The 24,326-nt window shown below is 56.7% G+C and overlaps 2 protein-coding genes across 6 annotated transcripts in view; one reads left to right on the top strand and one right to left on the bottom strand.

The window, feature by feature from the left end:
- Positions 1–18,321, top strand: part of ITGB4 (integrin subunit beta 4) — a 28,591-nt gene extending 10,270 nt beyond the window's left edge. For 2 of the 5 annotated variants that reach the window (XM_015645582.3, XM_033518607.1), the window contains exons 12-41: positions 2–78; positions 292–503; positions 744–847; positions 985–1,083; positions 1,828–1,954; positions 2,083–2,202; positions 2,656–2,762; positions 3,089–3,122; positions 3,530–3,718; positions 3,806–3,909; positions 4,301–4,359; positions 4,915–4,938; positions 5,095–5,243; positions 5,325–5,504; positions 6,043–6,191; positions 6,651–6,855; positions 7,291–7,451; positions 7,806–7,986; positions 8,194–8,331; positions 8,844–9,026; positions 9,218–9,349; positions 10,351–10,551; positions 11,431–11,604; positions 12,083–12,256; positions 13,155–13,304; positions 13,973–14,161; positions 14,426–14,581; positions 15,121–15,285; positions 15,708–15,821; positions 16,364–18,321. In XM_015645582.3, the coding sequence (XP_015501068.1) occupies positions 2–78; positions 292–503; positions 744–847; positions 985–1,083; positions 1,828–1,954; positions 2,083–2,202; positions 2,656–2,762; positions 3,089–3,122; positions 3,530–3,718; positions 3,806–3,909; positions 4,301–4,359; positions 4,915–4,938; positions 5,095–5,243; positions 5,325–5,504; positions 6,043–6,191; positions 6,651–6,855; positions 7,291–7,451; positions 7,806–7,986; positions 8,194–8,331; positions 8,844–9,026; positions 9,218–9,349; positions 10,351–10,551; positions 11,431–11,604; positions 12,083–12,256; positions 13,155–13,304; positions 13,973–14,161; positions 14,426–14,581; positions 15,121–15,285; positions 15,708–15,821; positions 16,364–16,494 (4,188 nt within the window). In that variant the 3' untranslated portion in view covers positions 16,495–18,321. The remainder of the gene's footprint in view (position 1; positions 79–291; positions 504–743; positions 848–984; positions 1,084–1,827; positions 1,955–2,082; positions 2,203–2,655; positions 2,763–3,088; positions 3,123–3,529; positions 3,719–3,805; positions 3,910–4,300; positions 4,360–4,914; positions 4,939–5,094; positions 5,244–5,324; positions 5,505–6,042; positions 6,192–6,650; positions 6,856–7,290; positions 7,452–7,805; positions 7,987–8,193; positions 8,332–8,843; positions 9,027–9,217; positions 9,350–10,350; positions 10,552–11,430; positions 11,605–12,082; positions 12,257–13,154; positions 13,305–13,972; positions 14,162–14,425; positions 14,582–15,120; positions 15,286–15,707; positions 15,822–16,363) is intronic. The other 3 variants (XM_015645583.2, XM_015645584.2, XM_015645588.2) reach the window with 3 other exon arrangements.
- Positions 18,322–18,593: 272 nt separating this feature from the next.
- Positions 18,594–22,958, bottom strand: GALK1 (galactokinase 1). The gene is made up of 8 exons (XM_015645595.3): positions 22,762–22,958; positions 21,794–21,983; positions 21,377–21,496; positions 20,742–20,877; positions 20,142–20,323; positions 19,783–19,933; positions 19,471–19,633; positions 18,594–18,779 (listed from the first exon to the last, which is right to left on the bottom strand). Exons 1-8 carry the CDS (start codon positions 22,924–22,926, stop codon positions 18,708–18,710), a joined length of 1,179 nt encoding a protein of 392 aa, XP_015501081.1. The 5' UTR covers positions 22,927–22,958; the 3' UTR covers positions 18,594–18,707.
- Positions 22,959–24,326: the final 1,368 nt, after the last annotated feature.

Consider the following 24,326-nt stretch of genomic DNA (forward strand, 5'->3'; position numbering starts at 1 on the left):
GCAACAAGAGCTGAACTCCCCCAAGTGTAGCTTCCATGGGAACTTTGTCTGTGGACAGTGCATCTGCCACCCGGGCTGGTAAGGACTGTGTCCAGGTCCCACATGGCCAGGTCCCACATGGCCAGGTCCCACATGGCCAGATCCCACATGGCCAGATCCCACACCCCTGCCAGGGACCCTGCTGTGTCTGGGGACCCACAGTGACACACGTTCCTGCCCTGAGCATCCTGCCCAGGACCCTGCAGTGCTGTGCTCTGCTCCTGCCTCTCTCAGCACCATCTCCATCCCCAGGCGAGGGGACACGTGTGACTGCTCCCCGGCGTCATCCCCCAACAACGAAGCCTGCATCCGTCCCGGGGAGGTGGAGCCGTGCTCGGGCCGGGGGGAGTGCCTGTGCGGGAAGTGCCAGTGCTACTCCGAGGACCAGAGCCTGCGCTTCGACGGCGCCTTCTGCGAGTTCGATGTCCTGCAGTGCCCGCGCACCTCCGGCTTCCTCTGCAACGGTGAGAGCACCCCCAGAGCCCCCCAGCTCGGGGATGAGCTGGGTCTGGTGGCTCAGACAGGGTGTCCCGGGCTGGTGGCACTGGCACGGGGGATGAAGTGACCAGTGATGAGCTGCAGGGAGGATGCTGTGGAGTCTGTTTGCAGCCCCTGTGCACCCCCAGGGAAGGTGGGGGAGCCACAGGCAGGGCTGGGGGAATGGCACAGCACCGGGGCCCAGGTAATCCCCGCTCTCACCCCAGATCGTGGCCGCTGCTCCAGGGGCGCCTGTGTGTGCGAGAGCGGCTGGGAGGGCCCGGGCTGCGAATGTCCCACGAGCAATGACACCTGCATCGACAGCCGAGGGGTAGGTGCTGTCCCACCCCCCAGAACACTGCTCCAGCAGGGCTGCGGGGACCTGCCCCAGCGCTGGAACCCCCGGGTCACCGAGGTGCCCTGCTGAGTCCCAGCGCTGCTCTCAGGCTGTCACCTCTTCTCTCCCAGGGCATTTGCAATAACCACGGGAGGTGTGAATGTGGCAGATGCATCTGTGACATGGCTTCGCTCTACACCAGCTCCACCTGTGAAATCAGCTACTCCCTGGTGAGTCCCTCTGGCTTCATCACTTATCCCCATGCGGAGCCTCCAGGGGAGAAAGGCAAAGCAGAGATGAAGGCACATCTCAGCCAGGAATGAAATCCTGAGAGAGGGTTTGTCTCACCTGTCCTGTGGGCAGGGAGGGGCTGGCATGGGAGCTGCTTTGTAGCCGCAGGCTTTCTTTGCCCTCCTGTTCACCAGCAGCAACTGTTGAGAGTCTGTCTGTGTTTATCTGCACCTTGGTGATGGGCAGAGGTTTGAGGCTCAGCTTCTGGTTTGTTCTGATTTGCCTCAAGATGAGGAAAAAACTCATTTCATAGAATCACAGACTGGTTTGGATTGGAAGGGACCTCAGAACTTCTCATTCCATCTCCCCTGCCATGGGCAGGGACACCTTCCACTAGATGGGGTTGCTCAGGGCCCCACCCAACCTGGCCTTAAACACATTTGATTCCCTCATTGACAAACATGGGCTAATCCCATGGGGATGGAGAAAGCTGGCTTGATCATGTGTTGGAAAGGCCACTGAAACCCTTGGAGATGATCTAATTGCTGACCTAATGCCAGCAGTTGGTGTAAGAGATTTTGGAGACAACTGGGCTTATAAAGCCTTGTTCTCAGTGATTTCTTTTTGACCTGGACCTTGCCCTGACTCTGGGATGAGGAGCTGCCTCTCCAGCGCTGCCTTTCAGGCTGTGTCCTCCCTGTCTCCGGGGGTGTCCCTGACCGTCCCACCCCACCTCTGCCCAGGGCTTCCAGGCTGTGTGTGACAGCATCCGGGACTGTGTCCGCTGCCAGACCTGGGGGACAGGCAACCTGAAAGGGAACTGCAGCTCCTGCCAGCTCCAGATCCAGATGGTGGAGGAGCTGAAGAAAGGTAACGTGAGAAGAGCTGGGTGCAGACGTGTGTGGCATCTCCTGTGCGCTCTGCTCCGTGTGTGTGCACACAGGGTGCTCCCAAGTCCTTCCCTGGAGAGTTTACAGCAGTGTCCCCTCTCCCCACAGAGGAGGCTGGTGAGTACTGCTCCTTCCAGGATGAGGATGATGATTGCACCTATCACTACACCCTGGAGGGAGACCCCAGTGTCCTCCCCAACACCACCGTCCGTGTGCAGAAGAACAAAGGTGAGCAGGGACCCGGGAGGAGAAGGGGATGTCCAGCCTGGGATCTGGATCAGAGTAATGAACTCCACAGTGCCTTCAATCCCTGCTTTGTCCCTTTGCTGTGCCCCTGGGCAGGGTCAGCTGCAGGCAGCACCTCCCTGCCCACCTTGCTGGGTGACACGGGTGGGTGACACTGTCACATCAGCTGCAAGGGGTGGAGTGTGGCACCCTCAGAGACCTTTAGAGATCAGAGCCTTTCCCCTGCTGCCAGGGATTGCTTTAAGTTGTTGCACAGCCCTTTGGTAGGGCTGTGTGGGAGCAGAGGTGTGAACAGCATTTCCCCCTTGTGAGGCATTGCCAAGGTTAACTGGGCTGCTCCATCCCTCAGAGAGCTGTGCTCCAGCCTCTCCCTCTGCCTCCCTGCTCACCCCACACGGGGCTGCTGCCTGGGACTGACGTTGCTGTCACTTGCAGAGTGCCCACCTGGGAGCTTCCTCTGGCTCATCCCACTGCTCATCTTCCTCATCCTGCTCCTGGGGCTGCTGCTCCTGCTCTGCTGGAAGTTCTGTGCCTGCTGCAAGGTGAGTGTCTCAGCTGGCTTCCCCAGCCCAGGGAGAGAACCAGATATGGCCAAAAACATGACAAATTTTCAGAATCCACTCAGCCTGGCCATTGGTAGGGTATGTCCCTGTGGGATCCAATCCTCTGTTGCTGCAAACATGAGCCAATGGTTAAATTTTAACCAGATTTCCCCTATCTGGCTAAAATAATCTCGAGAGCCCCATTCATCCACAGCCCATGCACCCCTGCTGATGTTGATCCTTCCTGATGGAAACTTCTCTAAGCTTTTCTAAGGGTTTTGTCCCTGGCCACAAAGTGATGGTGTCTCTGGCCATTTGTTTTCTAGGCTTGCCTGGCCCTGCTTCCCTGCTGCGCACGAGGTACCAGCCCTTGGTCCTGGGGGGAGGGCTCTGGGGTGCACGGCCTTCCTGGGTTTGGGGTGAGCTGGAGAGGTGGTTCTGGGAGAAGGCTCCTAGCAGAGAGCCTGAGCCAAGGAGTCCTGGAGCTGCTGGTCCACTCTTCTTCCCTGTCCCACGCTCTGGGATGCCCTGCTGGGAATCCTGCTGCTGCCTCTCCCTGCCCTTGTAATGCTTAGCTAGTGAGATGTGTTCTCCCCACTCATGAACACCCCTTGCTCTCTCCATCCCACTCCCCTCCTGACATCCCAACACTCTCAGCATGGTGGAAACCCCAAATATCCCCCAGAACAGAATCTCTGGCACTGGGAAGCTGATGGCTGGCGTTGTTCCAGTGTGCCCAGGCTCTGAGCCCACCCCTGGCCCTGCAGGTCGCACCGTTGGCTTCAAGGAGGATCACTACATGCTCCGCCAGAGCCTCATGTCCTCTGACCACCTGGACACGCCCCTGGTGCGCAGCGGCTCGCTCAAGGGTCGGGACACGGTCCGCTGGAAGATCCACAACAATGTCCACAGGCAGGGAGTCACCTCACCCGCTGCCACCAACCCCAAGGACCTCAGTGAGTGTCCCCGTGCTTCCAGCTTCTGCCTGGGTTCCTTCTCTGGCCAAGAAGGATGGAGTTTGAGTTGGGAATTTCTCTTTCCAGTTCCCTATGGGCTATCCCTGAGGCTGACCCGGCTTTTCACGCAGAACCTGGTGAAACCAGACACCCGCGAGTGCGAGCAGCTGCGCAAGGAAGTGGAGGAGAACGTAGGAGCCTGGCACAAGGGGGGCTCAGGGTGGCCTTGGGGACAGCTGGCCTTGGGGACAGCCACACAGGGGACTGGGCAGTGCCCCTTCCCTGGGAACCCACAGCTATGGAAAGGAAGGAGCAGTTTGTCTTCTTTTGTGAGAATGCACAATCTTTAAGGTCACAGTTGTAAGAATTAGCAAAGCATCTTGTTGAGATTATGGGTTTGCTTTGGGGCATGTGAAGCTCCTGGTTGGTTTCAGTTTGCAGCCTCTTGCTGTGTCCTGGGAAGAAACCTGGTGTGGGAGGGCCTGGGGTGGCTCCTGTGTTCTGTGGCAGCAGCATCTGCTCCCTGAGCACATCCCTGTTCAGTGAGGGATACGCTCTGAAAGTCCCTCCTGCTCCTTGCAGCTGAACGACGTTTTCAAACACATTCCTGGCTGCCACAAGGTCCAGCAGACCAAGTTCAGGTGAGTCAGTGGGGGAGAGACTCCTGCAGGACAGGGTTCCCCCAGGGCTGCTGGTGATGGGGTGAACCAGAGGTGTGAAATCTGCAGTGCTGGGAGGGAGCGTGTCACTTGTCTGTGACACAAGTCTGGTGTGGTGCTTTGCCCACCCAGCTGTGGTGAGATCTCAGCTGAGTCTGGCTTTGGAGCAGCAGGAACAAATCCTGGTTGCATGGTGCTCAATGGGAGAATTCCCACTGGCTTCAGAATTTCAGCCTGATGCAAACTTAGGAGTGCCTGGTGCAGGCCAGGAGGAATTTGGAGATGCCAGTGCTGAGCAGGGAGTGGTATCTCCTTCCCACAGCCTGATCCAGATGTGTTCTCCCCTGTGGGCACGTTCCCTGCTTCATTGGGAAACCCAGGGCAGGAGGGAACATGTGCTGGGGCTCTGTGGGGTGGGTTGGCACCTGCAGGGCAGTGCTGCAGCTCAGACCTGCACAGGGCTGTGATTCACACAGCACTTTGTCTCTCCAAAGGTGTTAGTCACTCTGATTTGTTGGGTTTTTTTTATTCCCCCAGGTTACAGCCCAATTCTGGGAAAAGGTAAGAGGAATTTGCAGCTCTGTGGTGCTGCTCCTCCCTTTTTGTACACACACACACGTGTACTGAGTGTCCTGCACCTCACACCCCCCCAGCTGCTGTGTGACACGAGGTACTCTGGTCTCAGCTCTCACCTGCCTTTCCCTCCCCTCCTCCCAGGCAGGACCACACCATTGTGGACACAGTGCTCACTGCCCCGCACTCAGCCAAGCCAGACATCATCAAGGTGGTGGAAAAACACGTTTCCCACGAGGCTTTCAATGACCTGAAGGTTGCCCCGGGTTATTACACTGTGACCTCAGACCAAGGTAGGGAGCAGAGCCCAGCGCTGGCTCCTGGCTGGGGGCAGGGGGTTATTTCCCACCTCTCACCTTTGTCTTTTCCCCCAGATGCTCAGGGAATGGTGGAGTTCCAAGAGGCCGTGGAGCTGGTGGACGTCCGTGTCCCGCTCTTCATCAGGGATGATGATGATGATGAGAAGCAGCTGCAGGTGGAGGCCATTGAGGTCCCCAATGGCATTGCCAAGATCGGACGCAGGGTTGTCAACATCACCATCATCAAAGAACAAGGTGAAGGGCTGTGACTGTGGAGGTGTTTGTGTTTGAGTGTCCTGTCTCCAGACTGACGTGTTGTAAGGCACAGTCTGCATATCTGAGCACCCCCGGGTCACAGAGCAGAGACTCGCTTGGTGACTCCTTCCTGAGGTCACCTGGGCCTAAACTGGAGCATCTTTTAATGCATCCAGAGGATCATCTTCCCTGCTGACAGAAACCTTTGACCATCACAAGTTTAGATGCTGCCAATTCCATGAGAGATTATGGGCTGACCACATTCCTGCTGCTCCAGTTTGAGTGCTGGTGTGAAGCAGAACCTCTTTAATGTTATTGTGCTAATGCCCCCAGCACTTTCCCTCTGCTTCCCACTTGGCTGTTAGAAACAGGGAGCACAAATGGGAAGTGGGGAAATCTCCAGCCTGTGGAATGACACTCCACACACATCTCACACCTGTGGGTGACTGGAACTCTGTTCAGGGAGGACACCCGAGTGTTTGGGATGAGATTTGTCGTGTGTTTGCTCTACACATTCCTTCTCTCCTGCCCCTTCCAGCCAGCAGCCTCATCACCTTCCTGCAGCCAGCATATTCCCACAGCCGCTTTGATAAGCTGGCCAAGATCCCTGTGCTCCGGGAGATCATTGACAACGGGAAGTCCCAAGTCACCTACAGGACCCGGGATCTCACCGCCAAGAGTGGCAGGGTAAGGGTGGTGCTCCTGGCTGTGGCAGGAACAGGAGTGGGAATGTGGGGCTGGGAAAAGGCCAACCCTGGGGCTGCAGAAGAGGGGTTATCAGGATGTGGCTGGGACAGAGGGCACCCAGGGCTTGAGGTCAGCGCGAGGGCAAATGTTCTCCTCCATCCCTTGCTCCCTCGGGGAGGGAGGTCCTGAGAGGATGCCTGTGCCTGAGGCAGAGGGTACCAGCTGCCCCCAGGGCTGTGGGCACTGGGAGGCAAATGAGGATTGACTGGGGGATGAGGGGAAGCTCTTTGGGAGTCGCCTCATGGATATCGCAGGCTGTAATCATAGAACCATGGAACAGTTTGGGTTGGAAGGGACCTTACAGATTCCAAACCCCTGCCATGAGCACCTTCCACAAGACCAGGCTGCTTAGAGCCCCATCCAGCCTCACCCTGAACACACCTCTTCCTTCTGCTTCAGGACTACATCTTCACGGAGGGTGAACTGGTCTTCCAGCCTGGGGAGACCCGAAAGGAGGTGCAGGTGCCCTTGCTGGAGCTGACAGAGATAGACACCCTCCTCAACAGCTGCCAGCTCAAGCAATTTGCTATCGACCTCCTCCACCCCAAGTACGGCGCCAAGATCGGCCGCTACCCCCAGACCACGGTGACCATTGCTGACCCAGGTTAGGGGCTGGGAGCCGGGTGGTGGCCGGGGCTGCGGGACCTCCTGCACCATGCGGTGCCCAGAGTGCCATCCTCACCCAAAAGCCGCAGCGAGGCTCCTCCAGCTCCGGTAGATTTGGGTCCCCCTCTAGAGGCACGAGTGGGAATAGGCAGTGGGTGGGGAGAGGTTGGATCGTCTCTTCTTTAAAGGAAATTGATTCTTAATTCCTTTTCCTTAGGAGCTTGAATGAAAAGCTATAAAAATAAGGGAGAGGTAGGACTTGTCATGAATGGTGTGTGGTGGTTCCTGTGGCTGGACAAGCGAAACTGTCATCAGCTGTGTCAATAACATAAATAATGTGTTTATCACAGCAGGGCAGTGCTGAGAGAGGCACACTTCCTTCTTTTTCATCCAAGGGGGAGGGCTGGCACTGATGACACTTTCTTGTCTGCAGAGCTGGTGGATGGTGTCCCCTCAATGACTGGGCTGGGCCAGGTGCCCCAGTCTCCCAAAGGCCGCCTGAGTGCACCGCTTAATCCCGATGCCCGCGCTCTCAGCTCCAGGGAAATCAGCTTCAACTGGTTTCCTCCACCAGGAAAACCCCTGGGGTACAAGGTAAGGGGTGAGTGGATCCCAGAGAAGAGTGTGGGTCTCCTCCTGCAGGTGTTTCACACAGACATTTGTACCAAAGTGGTCCAAGTACACACACAAAAGAAGGAGGGAGAAGTTCACCCCTTCTGGTCCCCTCCATCCTTGAGGGACCATTGCTGGTGGATGAGGATATGCAAGAAAAATTCTTGGTGACTTCATCTCCGGTTCCATCACTTACCATGTAGTGCCCAGACTGTCCTGGCCTCCCATTTGAAAGGAATGGCACAACACTGTTCCCAGAGGTTTAGTAAGAGACAAGGAATTCTCACCCATCACATGAGGTTCTGAAGGAATCACGGCTTGCACTTGCTTTGCCAGGTGAAATACTGGATCCAGGGAGACCCTGAGTCAGAAGCCCGTCTCATTGATGTCAAAACCCCATCAGCAGAGCTGACAAACCTTTACCCCTTCTGCGACTACGAGATGCAAGTCTGTGCCTACAACGCCATGGGAGAAGGGATTTACTCAGACATCATCCACTGCCGCACGCTGGAGGAGGGTGAGTGACCCCACACCTCCCTTCCCTCCACGTGGGAGCGAGTTTGTACCTCTGCACCCAGCACCGGGGTCAGGGCTCCAGCCCTGAGCTTCTGCTGGCCTCAGGGTCAAGCACTGGGTGTCTCCCACTGCAGTGATCTCAGGAGCTCTGGGTCTCCACTGGGTCCTGACTTGCAGTGATGGGGACCCTTTGATTTTGCTTTCCCAGTGCCCAGCGAGCCCGGGCGCTTGGCGTTCAACGTCGTGTCTTCCACCGTGACCCAGCTGAGCTGGGCTGAGCCTGCAGAAACCAACGGGGTGATCACGGCCTATGAAGTCAGTTATGGGCCTGTCAACGAGGACAATGGTAGGAGCTCATTTTTGGATGGGACAGGCAGGCTTAGGGGCTGGAGGACACGTTTTGCAGGCTGGACCAGTCCCAAACCACAGCAGCAGAGCCAGAACAGCTCCAGGCATGTTTCTTTTGAGAACTGGGGTTTGGATGGGTCACTTCTTGATGAAAGAGATAGAAAAATTGACAGTCAGGATTTAACCCTGCTAATGCCAGAAAACTGTCCCCATTCAATTTCATAGTGTTTTATGTTATTTTTCATCTTAAAAACTTAGCTCATAGGTCTATAAAGAGATGGGATGCCAGGAAAGTGTTATTTGTGACACACTAGCAACAGAAGACTTCCCCTGTAGGCTGACTTCAGCACTGGCTTTGGGAATTACCCTGAGATGATGCTGCTGCTTGTGAGCAGCCCAAAGAGCTGCTGCACTTTTTCCCAGAGCCAGGCTGCATCCCAACACCAAAGTGCAGGGGGTGTTGAGGGTCCTCTGTACCTGCTGGGTGACGGGTGTGCCCATGCCTTGCAGTACCCATTGGGCCCATGAAGAAGGTGCTGATTGAGGAGCCCAGGAAGCGCATGGTGCTGATTGAGAACCTGCGGGAGTCGCAGCCCTATCGCTACATGGTGAAGGCCAGGAACGGCGCGGGCTGGGGGCCCGAGAGAGAAGCCACCATCAACCTCGCCACGCAGCCCAAGCGCCCCATGTCCAGTGAGTGCCAGCCTGGGCAGGGGGCAGAGGGACAGGAGCAGTGCTGGGGAGAGCTCCCCATCAGCCCAGCTGCTTCCCCCCACCTCCTGTTTGCTCTTCTTCTCCAGCCTTCCTGGCATTGCTGAGGGCCAGCCTGAGCATTGTGCAGTTTTTTGCTGCTTGTCTAATGGCACTTTCCACCTCTCCTGCAGTCCCCATTATCCCTGATGTCCCCATCATTGATGCAGAGGGAGGTGAGGACTATGACAGCTACCTGATGTACAGCACAGATGTGCTCCGCTCTCCAGCTGGCAGCAAGAGGCCCAGTGTCTCTGACGATTCAGGTTTGTGTCTCTGAGTTTGAAAAGGTCATTTCTAACATTCATTTTCTTTAACAGCAGCTTTCAGCAATGAGCTTCACTGCTTCTTTCCATCTCTCAAGGATGGGGAGATCCAAGTTGTGGAGATGGTGGAGATCTGCCTTTCCAAAGCTCAGTAGCTGCACCCATGGGAACACTTGGGGAACTTGGCTGGTCACATTGTAAATAAGGCCAGTGCCTCCTTGCTGTAGCCATGGGGCAAAAAGAAATCTCACTGTGGAGTGGGAGAGGAGCTTTTCATGGCCCTCCCTGCTCATCTTCCCTTTTTGTGTTGTCATTTGGCTGGACCATGAGAGCTAACATCAGCAAACAAGCACTGGCAATGGCACAGACCTCTGAGTCCCTTGGATGCTCAGGGTCTAGGCCAGGCCAACAGGAGGGAACTCAGCAGTGCTGGGAAGGCACTGATCTCTCTTCTTCCATCCCTTCACTTTCTGAATGAGGCTGACTCCCTGCTCTTGTGCTGGGACATGAGCCGTAAGTGAAATGATGAGGTGTGTCTGTAGGATCTTCTCTGGAGCGTTCTCCAGGGCCTGGGACCCAAGAGTGAGTCCCTGGTCTTTTCAGAGAGCAAGGTGATGGGAACGTCAGGAGTCCAACTGCCCCGAGTGCACATCAAGGAGCGATGAAACCTCTCCTGAGCAGAGGACAATCGTTGCAGACTCTTCACGCAGGGACAGGCGTGTGGTGGGGCTTTGACTCTCACCTTTTGTCATGATGGACACAGGGCTAGAAAACAGTCTGGGGGTTGAGGAACCCCGTGCGTGCCACGCTCCCACCATTCTCCTCCACCGACATGATGGTTGCACCACCTGAGCTCACTCTTGGAACACGAGCTGTGAACAGGCATCGTCCCCACTGGTGCTTGTCCCTTCCTCTCCCCAGCAAGCAGTATGGAGGTGGTGGGTGGCCCACCCTGACCCCTGCAGACCGTGCCAACACCAGTGCTTGCCTTGTCCCAAAAGGCTCCAGGTGGAAATTTGTGCCGCTGCTGGGAGAAGACCTGGACCTTCGCCGCATCACCTGGAGGCTCCCACCCGAAACCATTCCCCGCCTCTCTGGCAGCAGCCGCCTCTCCTCGGACACTGAGGGGCTCCTCCAGGAGGAGGACGGCGCTGTGGCTCCTGGCAGTGTGAGGAGGAGCGGGACGCCCCGGCCCCAAGCAGGTGAAGGACGGCTCTGTTACAGCACTGAGTGTCCTGTCTCATCCTGCTTTGAGCCAAGGGGCCGGCGGATGGGCTCTGTGTCCCCCCTGCCTCCCCTTGTGTGCCCACCCTCCTGTTGGTGTGATCTGCTTCAAAACCTTGTCCTGGTGTGTCTGCTCACACGAGTGTCAAGGTAACCCCCATCTCGGCATGGACTTGGGAGCCTGCTAGCAAGTTGCTTCTACCAAAGGCTGGACCTTCGAGGCAGGAGCAAACTCAGATGATACCTGCTAAGTGCCACCTCCAAGGGCAGCTCTTCACCTTAATTAAGTGCCCTGAGCTTCTGGGGCAGATCTGCTGGACTGTTAAACAGAAATCACTCGCTCATAGATGGCTGATCTCTCCTGGCCTGCTGGGAGGGGATGGGGATTTGTTTGTCAAGGACCAGAACAATGGAGCGGAGTTTGCTTTTCAGATCCAGCTGAGATGGGATCCAGAATGAGATCTGGAGAAACCTCCTCCATAGAGGGACATTTTCCTTCTTCCACCTTCTTTTATAATCCAAAATTTTAAACCAGTGTTTGTGTCTGAGGGGAGATGCGAGAGAATGTGGCGAGAACCACACGGCAGTGCCCCAGCAAGGCCGAGGTCTGGAGTTACCTTGGGCACCATGGGTGTGTCTGGTGCAGGGAGAAGTTTTTGTTTACATCTTTGTGTCTCATGCTGGGTGCTGTGGCTTGTTCTAGATGTAACATTCCAGAATCACCTTCCAGAGCAGCTGAACCTGGGATTCAGTCAAGGCAGGGGGGGCATCACGATGCCTCCTGCTTCCTCCCCGTGGGAAGAGGAGCAGCAGCTTTGTCCACAGCCACATTGCTCACGGTGTGCCCTCTTCCACAGAGCACTTGCTGAATGGCCGGGTGGACTTCTCCTTCCCTGGCAGTGGCAGTGGCACCCTGACCAGGACAGCCAACAGCAGCTACCACCAGCTGAGCTCCCACGTGCACCAGGAGCACAGGGTGATGGGCAGCTCCTCGCTGACCAGAGACTACTCCACGGTGCTGATGGGGCACGGTGAGTACCGCAGCCATGGGACCTTCCCTTCCATCCCCATGACTGCCTTTGGACCTGCACCCTCAAGTTCTCCTGGAGTGAGGACTGTGCTCACAGCTAAGGGGGCCTATGAACCACAGGTCTAGAGAGTCACGTCCCCAACACTGATGTCTTGGTGCTTTGCTAAGGCCTCTCTGCTTCCAGACCAGTTTGGAAAGGGTTCCCACCCCTCACAGGCAGGGTGCTCAGGGAAGGGAGCTCCATCCTTATCCTCTCACTACAAAGCACTTCAGGGGGTGCACGTCTCTTCTCCTCACTCTATCCAGAAGTGTGGTTGCCTTTCAGCTCCATGTGTGTCAATCAGCTGGTGCTGACAGAAGGTGGTTTAAAGATTCTTCAAACCTGAGCCTTAAAAAGTCACCTGTGCAGGCGCCTGGGCTGAACCTGCTCTGAAATCTCCAATGGTGTTTTTCTCTTTCTTCTTGCACCACTCCTGTAGATTACCCAGGGACACTCCTCCCTCCCATCCATGAAGATGCTGGGAGGACACTCCTCCAGCCCCGGGACGTGGGTTTCAGGAGCAGGGCAAAGGTGAAGGGTTACTACCCCAGCATTGGCTGTCGGGACTCTATAACCATGACTGATGGGGCCGCAGGGATGTGCAAGTTCATAGGTACAGCTTGTCCAGTGTTTCCTCCCAGCCACACATCCCATAACAGCCCAGCCACCGCCCATCCATGAGCTGCTGCCATCCACTGCTCACCCCAAACCTCCTCTCCATGGCTTGCTGCGTGCTGTGCTGATCTTCCTTCTGACCCAGCCTGCGCCTCCATCACTTCACCTTTCCATTTGCAGGTGAATTGCAGGTTTCAGCCCATCTGGACTGATTAACATTCACCACCACTGCTGCCACCGTGCTCTGATCAACCCATTGTCCCCGTTCTTTTCATTTCTAATGAGCTTCTCATTCTCAGTCTTAGTCCACAGGCCTTTGGAGAACTCTGGGGGAGAATGTGTGCTTCTTATGAGATGTCCTCTGCAAGCTCCTGGTCAATGAGTGGCCTCAGTCCCTGAGTGTCACCTGGGAGGTGTTGTGCTCTCCTGAGCTTTGTGTCCCAGTGGGATGAGCTGAGGAGCACTCAGATGTGATCCCAGGCCACACAAACAGGGCCTGGAGGGCTGATTTAGCTATAGATTAGGGCCAGTCTTAATTGACCTACACCTGATGAAGTCTAAGAAGCTTCTGGCAGACTGGACAGGGTTCTTAGGGGTGAGGAAGGTCACAGCCAGCACCAGGCCCCTTCTCTGGGCTCTCTGCCACAGGGGCATGAAGCTTACATTAACTTGTCCCACCCAAGTTTGGCACCCTGAGGCCGTGGGACATCCCTGTAGCTGTGCAGAGCCAGCCAGTTCCCCTCATGACATCTCAGCTTGCAGAGATGACATCTCACCACGTCCTCCCTGATCCATCAGGACCATCCCATGTCTGCGTGTGCCACCCCCTCCTCTCCCTCAGCCCCCTTAGCCCCCATCCCCAAAATCTCCAGCCTGATGTTCCCTTTCTGCCTCAGACCCCAGGAAGGCTCTGGGCATCCCTGACACCCCCACCCGCCTGGTGTTCTCTGCCCTGGGCCCCACGTCCCTGAAGGTGAGCTGGCAGGAGCCGCGCTGCGAGAAGGAGGTGCAGGGCTACAGCGTGCAGTACCAGCTCCTCAACGGAGGTCAGTGAACAGGCACAGGGGTTGGTGGGAGGTTCAGGTGCTGGAGAGTCTGCTCTGGGTCTTCTGCCTCTGGATGGCCCTGCTCTGAGCAAGGGGGATTGCACCAGATGATCTCCAGAGGTGCCTTCCAGCCTCAACCATTCCAGGTTTCAGGGTCCTAAATCTGCTTCTTGGGTAGCCTTTTTTTTGTGCAGGAAATGTTGCAGCTACTCCACAGTTTTCATTCCCTGTTTCTCCTCGAGGGAGAGCAATTTCTGGAGTTGTTTGTATAATCATCTCTCCTCCAAAAAAAACCCTCATTTTGACTGATGCTCTCCTTCAGCCCAAACACCTTACATGAATCTTTTTTCAACACGTGGGACTTGGAATAAGGATTGAAATGAAAATATCTTATTTTTACATTAATCACTAATACTGCCCTGAGATTTTATTATTCTTTTGTCTGAAACCCCTTGAGTTTTCAAGGAGCTGCTGTTTGTCCCAAGCCTTTTTTGGAAAGACATCTTGTCCTGCACTACCCATTGTTGTTGGCAAGGTGTGATGCAGGTGGTTGGGAAGGGACCCTGGATGGTTTTGCAGGCAGTTTGAGACAGAGCTCAGGTGAAAGTCGTGGCTCTGTCTTTGTGCCTGTAAGGTGGTGGTGACGTGCTCTTCCCTGCGTGTCCCAGGAGAGGTGCACAGGATCACCATCCCCAACCCCAGCCAGAACTCAGTGGTGGTGGAGGACCTGCTGCCCAACCACTCCTACATCTTCAAGGTGAAGGCACAAAGCGAGGAGGGCTGGGGCCCTGAGAGGGAGGGAGTCATCACCATCGAGTCCCAGGTGGACCCGCAGAGCCCGCTCAGCCCCGTGCCAGGTGAGGTGGCTGGGACAGAAGGGTGGCACTGGAGTCTCTGTTGCTGTCATTGGTGCTGGTAGCTGTTTTCTCTCCCCTTGCCACACATCCTCAGCTCTCTTTTCCTTCCCCTCATTTTGGAACACGACTTTCTTCCCCACACATTCACTTCACACTCCTTGTCCAGGGAGCTGAGCCCTTCCAGCTCATTCCATAAATGCTCTCTGCAGATCCCTCCCAGGCTCCCTTTGCTGTGATTCTCACATGTCCCCTGTGCCCTTGCAGGTACCCCCTTCACCCTGAGCACCCCCTGTGCCCCTGGACCACTGGTTTTCACTGCCCTCAGCCCAGATTCTCTGCACCTCAGCTGGGAGAGACCCCGTGAGCCCAATGGGCCCATCCTGGGCTACAGGATCACCTGTGAGATGCTGCATGGAGGAGGTAGAGGATGGGGCCCAGGAGGGGCAGGATGGGGCCCAGGAGGGGCAGGATGGGGCCCAGGAGGGGCAGGATGGGGCCCAGGAGGGGCAGGATGGGGCTGGGCACAGGTCCCTTGTACAGAGCACAAGATGCCTCCAGCTGAGGCAGCAGCAATCTGCTGCATTTTGGCTGGGACCAGTAAAAGAGTTGTTTGCTTACATCAGTGCAGACACAGTGGGGACATGGGGCTGGTCCCAGGCCTTGGGAGCTGGTGGCTCCTGACACTTTGTGCTGTTTCATGCTCTGATCTAACAAATGTGGTGGGAAGAGGAAGGAGCTGTTGATTTTTGCAGCCAAAACGCCGTGGAGGTTGGGTGTTGAGGCACCCCCACTGCAGTGAAATGGGGCTGTTTTAACCCTCAGTAGAAGTGGGTGCAATCCCACAGTCCATGGGTTGTATAAAGCTCAGGGAGAGCCGAGGCAGCAGATTTGGGAGGGAGTGTGTTTGGAGGGACCATCACTCTGGTCAGTCTTGACCACTCTGTGTCTCTGTGGATTAGGGGAGCCCAGGACAATCTATGTGGAAGGAGACAACCTGGAAACCACCCTGACTGTGCCCCACCTGAGTGAGAATGTCCCGTACAAGTTCAAAGTGCAAGCCAACACCACCCAAGGCTTTGGGCCAGAGAGAGAAGGTCTCATCACCATTGAATCTCAGGACAGAGGTACAGTACCACATCTTTGTGGAGGTGCAAAGAGAAACCTCTCAGAGCAGGGAACACAACTCCTGCAGTCACTTTCCAGCTCTGGTGGTGACTCCATGCTCCAAGAAAGACACAGAGAGTGTTTTCCATGAAGGCAGTGCTGTGCCTGGTGAGCACTGTCCCAGTTCTGGTGCATTGAATGAGGGAACACCTGCCACCATTTAACTTTTATGGTGAAACTTCTGCCTGTTTGTACAAATACCTGGAGGCAGCTCCTTACTGTCCAGGTGTGAGACCTTCCCAGTCCTCCCAGTCCCTCCTGAACCTGGCTCTGGTATCAGCAAGGGAAAATTCTGAGCTTGCTGGTGCTCACTGTGCAGCATTGAGGAGCTGGAAGCTCTTTGTTATTTCTTGACTGACTTGTCCCTTTTCCTTCTCCCCAGGTGCTTTCTCCCAGTTTGGAGGACAGCAGTACATGAGAGAAGTTTACAAATTCCCCACTGAATACACCACCAAAACCAGCATCAGCCATTCCTCCCTGGATCCCCACTTCACAGGTAGGGGCTCACTGTTGCTTTGCAGCCCTCAGAAAACAAAGGGTAATTCTGCTTGTCCAAAGGTCTGAGGCTGCTTTAACCTCAAGTGCCAGAGGCAGGGGAGGAGGGTCCATCAGGTGGGATTGAAGAGGGTCAGCCCCTTTTCCTACTCTGTGTCCCTGCTTTGCCCCAGGGAGAGCTGCAGACATTTCCACATGTGCTGCCCAGTCCTGGAGGGAATGCTGTATTCCAGCACTATCACTAGGGACCAAATGATAGCTTTTCCTGCAAGGTTAGGTCTCTTCAGAGCAGAGAAAACCAGACAAACATCTTTATTCACATCAGTGTATCTGTCCAGTGTTGTCCCACTTGAGCTCATGGGTTCAGTTTGGAGAGTTTGGGAGCTGTTAGGAGATCCATCCCCTCGGCTCAGCAAATCACTGAATCACCTGGTGTGGAGAGGCCCTTAAATACCACTTTCTATGATGGAAAACTGCCTGGAGTCACAGGGCAGAGCAGACCCTGCTCTCTGTGACCCCACACCTGGTGCTTTCCCCCTGCAGACGGGATGCTGGTGACCACCCAGCACGTGGAGAACTCCAGCAGCACCCTCACCCAGGAGTTCGTGAGCCGCACCGTGATGGCCAGCGGGACCCTCACCCAGCAGGTGGAGAGGCAGTTCTACGAGGCCTGAGCCAGGGCAGGCCGAGCACCAGCAGCACTTTTGGGATCAGGTGCCAGGATTCTATGGAATAACTCGAGGTGCTTCATCCAGGCAGTGCCTGGGCAGCTCCTCCTGCCAGGACAGACCCTCTGTGGCACTCCAGGCTCTCTTTTGGAGCCCTGGCACAGCTGGGTGTGTAAGCTCATCCTTCAGGGCAGAAATTGGGGTGTTTCCATGGCTTCAGCCTCCCCAGGTAAATGGAACAGAATTATTTTATTGTCAGGTCCTCGGTTTTGAGAGGATCCCAGATGCCCAAATCACAATTTATAGAGGGTCATCATTTCCATCTTTGCTCCAGGCTCTCTGGCAACTCACCTGTCCAGTGGAGATGGTTGTATTGTTCAGTATGGGGTTTTTATGAGAGCTGCAAGGTAGGGTTTAGGGGTAACCTGTGCTTTCTTACTGCACCTGTTTGTGGCTGACCTTTGCTGCTGCCATTTGGTACCATGATAGCAAAGAATAACCTTTCATTTGTGTTGCATTACTTGATGGCCCCTGATGCTTTTTTTTTTTTTTTTGCATACAATACTGTACAGTTTTCATAGTATATATAAATATATATATAAATGTATTTTATTATTTTATAAAAATATGGAGGTGGAGCAGATCTATGCTGAATGTGGAGGCTACACTGGGATTGTGGCTGCTGGGAAACAGGAATACCTGAAGAAATGAGTTAAGGGCTTGATCCAAAGGCCTCTTGTGATGAGGCTGGTGGGCTCTGCCTTGGACCTTGTATCCTTCAGCTCCAGAGACTCCAGCAGAAGGCTGCAAGGGGCCAGATCCACTCACTGCAGAGCATCCCCCAGCTGGAACACTTGGACACAGAAGGGCTGGGAGCTTCCTGGAGGTGAGGGATGGGGATGGCCCCAGCAGCTGAGATGGGAATGGTGCTGGGATTCCTTACACAGCTGATGTGGACAGTGTGAGATTTCAGGGCACAGGATGTGTTTTAAGATTTTTTGCCCAGCAGCAACATCCATAAAGTTGATCCATGTGATCCATCAGTAAACACAAAGGAAGAGCAAGCCTGGGAACAACTAGGCAAGCTAGAGCTAGGCTCTAACTTTGGTTAGACCTTCCAATCAAAGCAGCAGCTGCCTGGGCCCCTGGCAGCATCACCAGCCTGCTTTGATCTCACAATGGACTTTGGTCCTTTTTTTGTGTTTTTATTTTTATTATTATTTCTTTTATTTCCTTTTTTTCTTTTGGACTCTGAAGAAGAGCTCACCACCAACAGTTCCCTCTCCTCTTCAGGCTTTTTATTTCACTGGGGAAAGGGTTGTACATCTTTCAGCCAAAGATAGATGTGTGTGAATCACGTCCACAGGAGTCTCTATGACTGCAGATGGAGCTAGGTCAGTTTTGAACTTGGCTCAAGGAGGGGATTCTTCACCAGCCCTGAGGTTTTACTGTGCCTTCAAGAAGCACTTACTTCTCCTGAGCAAGGCTGCCTTCCTCCCTGCTCCCTTCTTGCCTGGGGTTGGGATTTTCTCTCTTCCTGCACAAGGACTCTGTGACCCTTTTCCTTTGTGGTCCAGGGTCAAATATTGACAACTGCCAAAACAGGGACTTCCCCAAGCATTTTAACCAAAGATGATCTCGTTCTCCAAGAGCAGAGCATGGCCCTTCAGCTGCTCTCCAGGGAATCAGGCCTTCCCCATGCACTAACCCAGGCCTGACTTTAATTTCATCTGCTTGTTGGAGCTGGTGCTGTTTCAGCCTTTCCAAGCTGGATCCAGAGCAGGTCTTTGATCAGTTGGCTTCCTCTTGCACTCAATAAATATATTCTCTATATTCTGCCTGTTTATTGTTGGGGTTTTTTTATAAAGTAAACTAAAAAATCCCTTCCCCCTCACTACCCTCCAGCTGCAGCAGATGCAGGGCAGGGGCCAGAGGGAGAGTCCCAAGCAGGAATTTCTGCCACGTGTCAGTGCCAGCTGCTCCTCCCCTGCCTTCTACTGCAGCTCTCCTGGACTCCACAGCCCTGCTAAGGGCTCCTTACACCACTGCAAATTGGAGCTAAAGCATCCTCTGAGGAAGAGTCCCAAGTGATTTTAGCTAACATGGACACTGTGCAAATGTTTTGTTTTTATTAGGCAAATGATGCAGATGGACAAATGGATCCCCTTGGGGAGGGAGGCAATGCCAGCCCAAGGGTCCCAGGTGAGGGGGTCTCTCCTCTACAGGGCCAGGGCCTTTGCACCATCTGAGGGCTTGGTGAGGTAGAAGGTGGCTGTGCCACTGTATTTCTCCTGGAAAACAAGAGGAGCAGTCAAGGCTGGGTTTGATGCCAGAGCTGGGGGGAAAGGGCCTGCTGGTCAGTTCCACACTCGCTCTACCTTCACTCTTCACTGAACTGTAACTCCTGGTCATGTTTCCTCTCTCCCATCTTTGGCAGAGGCCAAAGTCCTTTTGCTCTCTCCTCATTTCAGACCTTCCTCTTCCCTCCTGTCCCACTCCCTCAGCTATTTACAGGTGCACCATGATCTCACAGAGCAGCAAAATGATGCTCTGCCTTGTTCATAGGCCCCATGTCCTGACACCCCCATTCTGCTGGCATTTCCAGCTCCCTGTGCACACCACAGTGCTGAGTGAGGGAACACTGGTGATGGCACTGAGATTTCTCCTGGGCTATAATTGCCAGTGCCCTGTTCAGCAGTGCCCAAGCTCACCTCACTTTTCTGTAGATGGATTTGGCCTTCATGAAGCTCCCCCAGCACTACCTTTCACTACTGGTGTTAAAGCAATGAGGTCCTGGGGCAGGGCTCTGTGTCCAGCACAGCGCTGAACTGCCTGCAGGAGCTCAGCAGCCTCAGGGCTGCACAGCCCTGGATGGGCTCCACTGCCCCCAAAGGGCTCAGGAGTGACAGTTCAACAGTGTCCCTGTGCTGTGCCCCTGAGTGTTCCCTTGGGTCAGTCTCCTGGAGCTGTTTCCCCCCGTACCTGGATGTGCTGCTGGGCTCTCTCTGCAGCCCCAGCTTCCAGCAGCGTCACCGTGCAGCCTCCAAAGCCTCCCCCGGTCATCCTGCTGCCATAAACCCCATCGACTTCCAGGGCTGCTGCCACCAGCTCGTCCAGCTCTGGGCAGCTCACTTCATAGTCATCCCTGGAGAGAGGAGAGCCGTGCTGTGCCCTGCACCCTGGGCACAACCACTGCACCACCGACAGCTCCACCGCGTGTCCTGGTGCCATGGCAGCGATGCTGGGTGCTGCAGATCCTGGCCCAGGGCTGCCAGCATCCTTGGCCATCCTCACCTGAGGGAGTTGTGGCTCTCCACCATCAGCCTCCCGAACGTTCTGTAGTCCCTGTGCTGCAGTGCCTGTGCTGCCTGCGCTGTCCGGGCTATCTCGCCGATGACGTGCCTGGCCCGCCGGAACACCTCGTCCCCCAGCCGGCTCCTGGCCTCTGCAGAGACATTTGTGTCCCTGCAGCAAACCTCACAGGATGCTGCGGGCTGCATCCTGCAACCATCCTGTGCCAAAGCTTCTCTGCCTGCAGCCCGCTCCCAGCACAGGATGTGCACCAACCCACCTGCCCCAGATCTCAACCCATGGGGCACCAAGCTCTTGATGCTCCAAGGAGTGGCCAGAGATGAGGGGAGGACTGTCCCCACCTTCCAGCTCGGCCAGGGTGGCATCCCTCAGGCTGGCCTTGCCGAGCGCCGCCGCTGCCTCCTCGCACTGCCGCCGGCGCGTTGGGTACTCGCTGCCCGACAGCGTGTGCCGCACCTGGGAGTTGGTGATGAGCACGGCCAGGCTGGCATCGCTCAGGGGGACAAGGACGGTCTCCAGGGACCTGCAGGGAGAGCTCAGCCATGTGCCCACCCCCCTGCCCACCCCGGCTCTCACACACCTGAGTGAGGCCACGTGGCAGGCAGATCCTGAACTACAGAGGCAAAGTCCAGGTGGTTTAGGATTTCACTCAAGCATTTCGCTCCCTCCCGGTTATCAGCTCCACAACAGACCGCTGGAATGGTAGCCCAGGCAAGCAGCAGAAAGGTTGCAGGAGGAGGAATCAGGAGAAAGAGGAATTAAAGTGCAGGGTGCCCCGCCCCCATGACGAGGTTTTTGGACTTCAAAACCCTTGAACCGTTGGATTCACGGGTTAACCTCTCCCTGCACTCTTGCCCTTGGTTCATGGCCACAGGGCCAGCTCATCCCCAGCTGCTCAAGGAGGTGAGCACAGCACAGTGAGCTTGGGGCTCGACCCTGACCTGCAGTCGATGAGCAGTGCGTGGCCTTCCTTGCCCATCACGGATATGAACTGGTCCATGATCCCGCAGGGCATCCCAGCAAACGAGTGCTCTGCCTTCTGGCAGGCCAGAGCCTTGGCTACCAAATCCCCATCATCTGTGCCACAGCAGAGACACACAGGTTAGCAGCTCCTGCAGCTTTGTCCCTTGCCTGGAATCAGGGGAAGCAAACATGGAGGTAAAGGGTTGTTTTCCCATGGAATGGGGTTTTGCAGCTGCAGGTGCTCGTTCCTGCACCACTGCACGGCATCTATGCCAGCCTGGGCCCCCAGATCCAGCTGGATGTGATAATTGACACTGGTATTTCAGGTACCTGGATTTTTGGTGGCATTAGGGTGAGGAGAGGATGCTCCCAAGGGAATTTCCTCTCCTTCTCCCAACCAGCCCCAGGAGTGGCCCATGGATTTTAGAGGTCTGGGCAGGTCAGGCTGGGTGAGCCAGAGGAGCCACACAGGCAGGGTGGTGCCAGCTGGGGAGTTGTTACCCACTCACAGCAGCACTTTCCCAAGGGCTGTGGGATCCAGCTAAGGGCACCCCCTCATCCCAGCTCCCACCTGGAAACAGATGCCAGGGCACAGGATGGGCTGCTGCCTTACCAGGGCAGAGCTGCTGGAGGAAGGTGTACGTAGCCACCTCCAGAGCAGCCGAGCTGGAGAGGCCCCCGCCCAGGGGGATATCACTGGCCATGACAGCGCTGAAGCCTGGCACGGGACCACCTGCAGGAGGAGAAGGGGGGCCATGAGCCCCTGCAGGGCTGTGTGCACCCCACAGCTCATGGGGAATGACACAAGGAGCTCCTGTGCAACATTTCAGAGCACAGGGTGATCCACAGCAGAGTTTGACCTGGCAGCCCCCCAAGCACAAAGACCTTTGGAGCTGAGATTGAGTCTGCTGGAGCCTGGTCCTGGCAGAGCTGCAGGATTACACAGACACTGAAAGAGCCCCTAGAGCACTCCCAAAGTCTGAACACCAGTCCCGTGCAAGGGGGGCTCTGACCCACCCCTCAGCCTTACCCCGGTAGTGCTGGATGACCCCCTTGACGTAGTTGGCCCATCGAGGCAGCCCCGGGCTCAGGGAGTTGCCGGGACCGGGAGCCGGGAACTGCACCCTGTGGGGCTCGTCCGCCTCTGCCGAGGTGGTGATGATGGAGATGGTCCCGTCCTGCGTGGGGGATCCCACCAGCACCGTCCCCAGCTGCAGGGCCTGGGGGTGGGGAAGGTGGGCTCAGACCCCGCAGCCCCTCTGGAGCATCCCCACGGGTGGCAGGGAACAGCTGTGGCTGCTTCACAGCTGGAGCATCCAAGTGTTCTCTTTCACACCCCTGAGCCCACTGCACACTCCAGCTTGGCACAGAATTAAACTTCCGCCCATTTATTGATACACAGGGTCAGTCTTCCCACTGAATATTGCGCCTGACCCCCCGGCTCGGTTCCGGGTGCTGCTTGGGCTCCGGGGGAGTGGTACCCACGTCACGAATGGGAGAGGCTTCGGGAAGTTTTCCTGCCTGCCAGGGAATTCAGCTGACCTGCTCCCACGCTCCTCGGCCTCACAGTAATTAGCTGAAGGTTTGATTTAGGACTGAGCAGGGACTTCCCCGCTGAGCCAAAGGGGCTCGGAAGGAGCAGGAAGCTCCCGCTGTTCTGAAACACCGCTCTGTGGGAACGGGAAGTTGTTTGACGGGGTTGCAGAAAAAAGGTTTCAGTCTCTCGGAGAGGTGGTTGGGAAGAGAATCACATCCCCCGAGAAGCGAGTGAGGAGCTGGGCTGCACGGGAGGCTGCAGCAGGTCTGGCTCCGGAGCCCATGGTCCTGGGCAGGGGATCCCGGAGGATCCCTCAGGGTCCGGGGTGCGGTATCCTGGAGGGAACATCCAGAGACGGGGGTGGGAAGGCGGTGGCCGAGGACCCCCGACGGCCGCCAGGAGGGCCCGGAAGGGTGACACGGCCAGAGTCCGGGGCCGGGGCGGCGGAGCACAGCCCTTACCATGGGCAGCACGAAGCCGCCGTTGTAGTCGGTGTGCTCTCCGATGAGGTTGACCCGGCCGGGGGCCCACGCTGCCAGCACCGCCGCACCCCCGAAAGCCGCTTGGTGCGCCCGGCAAGCGGCCGCCAGCAGCGGGGACGAACCGGGACCCACCGGCTCCGCCATGGCCGAGCTGCACCGCCCCCGACGGGTTCTGCACCGCCCCCGGTGGGTTCCGGACCGCCCCCGATGGGTTCTGCACCGCCCCCGGTGGGTTCGGCACCGCCCCCGGTGGGTTCCGCACCGCCCCCGGTGGGTTCCGCACCGCTCCCGGGTCCCTCAGCGCCCCTTCTCACCATCCTCGGAATCGCTGTTCGTGCGTGGCCATCCCCCCGCACAGCCCGTGTGTACCTGCGGCGGGGCCGGCACCGGAGCCTTATAACACATATATCCATATCCCAAAACCTGTCCTTACACACTCAGATAAATACGTGTATGTTTCGCACGTGTGTCTCATAAACGCGGGGTCTGCCGATACAACGTATGGCATTTATACATCTGTACAGATCGATAGGTGTACGTGTCGCGGTGTTACACCAATGTACATCAGTGTCCGTGCTTTCAGTTTAAGTACACGTACACCTGTGTGTGTCTGTGAGGTTTCCACCGCCCGTGGGGCCGGGCTGCTCTGCTCCGCTCTTGGGCCGGGGCTCTTTCCCCTTTCCCCTTTCCCCTTTCCCGGTTCCCGGTTCCCGGTTCCCGGTTCCCGTCCAGCCGCCGTCGCGGGACCACCTGGCCCTGGGGGGCGGCGAGCCCATGGCCAGGAAAGAGCCGCTGCTCAGCGCCCTTAAAGGTGAGCGTGGGCCGAGCTTCTTGCAGCAGCAGCACCGGTGTGACCGGAGCTGCGGCCCCGCCGCCCGACCTTGGCCTCGGGGAAGTTCACCCGAGCTCCTGCCCAGGGCGGCGGCGGCAGCCGGGGAGGGTCGGACCCCTCCTCGGGGCCGTGCAGAGCTGTCCCCGGGGTGGCCTGTCCCCTTTCCCCGGCTGGGCACTCACGGGTGCCGCCGCCCTCTCTCCCCGCAAGAGGGGTGCTGCGGCTGCGGGAGGACGGGGGCCCTTGCACGGACACCTCTCCGCACCTCGTGTCGCTCTGCCAGCTGCTGGAGAGCATCCTGCGCAAGGGGCTCCGACGTGAGTGACCCTTGGTGCCCGGGCGGGCCGTGGCAGCGTCCCCGGGCCCGCGGCGAGGGGTGTCCAGCTCCCTTTCACCCGCAGAACCGGTTTGGGGCTTCCGGAGACGGGATTACTGGCACTGGCTGGAGCGACTTCCCACGGGAACCAGCGGCCTGTGAGCGACCCCGAGCCAAACTGGGGTGAAAATCTGAGCTGTGCTGGCGTCTGTCGCGACATGCTCATCCCAGAGACCCCAGGCGCAGGGAGGCCGCTCCCGTGTGCTGCCCAAGCTGCTTCTCCTCTCCCCAAACAGGCCGAGCCCTCTGTCCAGCAGCATCCGGAGAGCCGGGGGCTGTGAGCGGACGCGGACGCCGCAGGGCAGGGGGCGGCTCTTTCTGCGCCTGGCCCTGCAA

Source organism: Parus major, chromosome 18, assembly GCF_001522545.3.
Source record: "Parus major isolate Abel chromosome 18, Parus_major1.1, whole genome shotgun sequence".
NCBI classification, from domain to species: domain Eukaryota; kingdom Metazoa; phylum Chordata; class Aves; order Passeriformes; family Paridae; genus Parus; species Parus major.

Coding starts and splice junctions, on each gene's coding strand:
- GALK1 (XM_015645595.3), bottom strand. CDS start 22,926: ATGGCGGAGCCGGTGGGTCCCGGTTCGTCCCCGCTGCTGGCGGCCGCT. Junction 21,497..21,793: donor GGTCATCCAGCACTACCGGG/GTAAGGCTGAGG, acceptor CTCCTCCTGCAG/GTGGTCCCGTGCCAGGCTTC. Junction 19,634..19,782: donor GAGAGCCACAACTCCCTCAG/GTGAGGATGGCC, acceptor TCCTCTCTCCAG/GGATGACTATGAAGTGAGCT.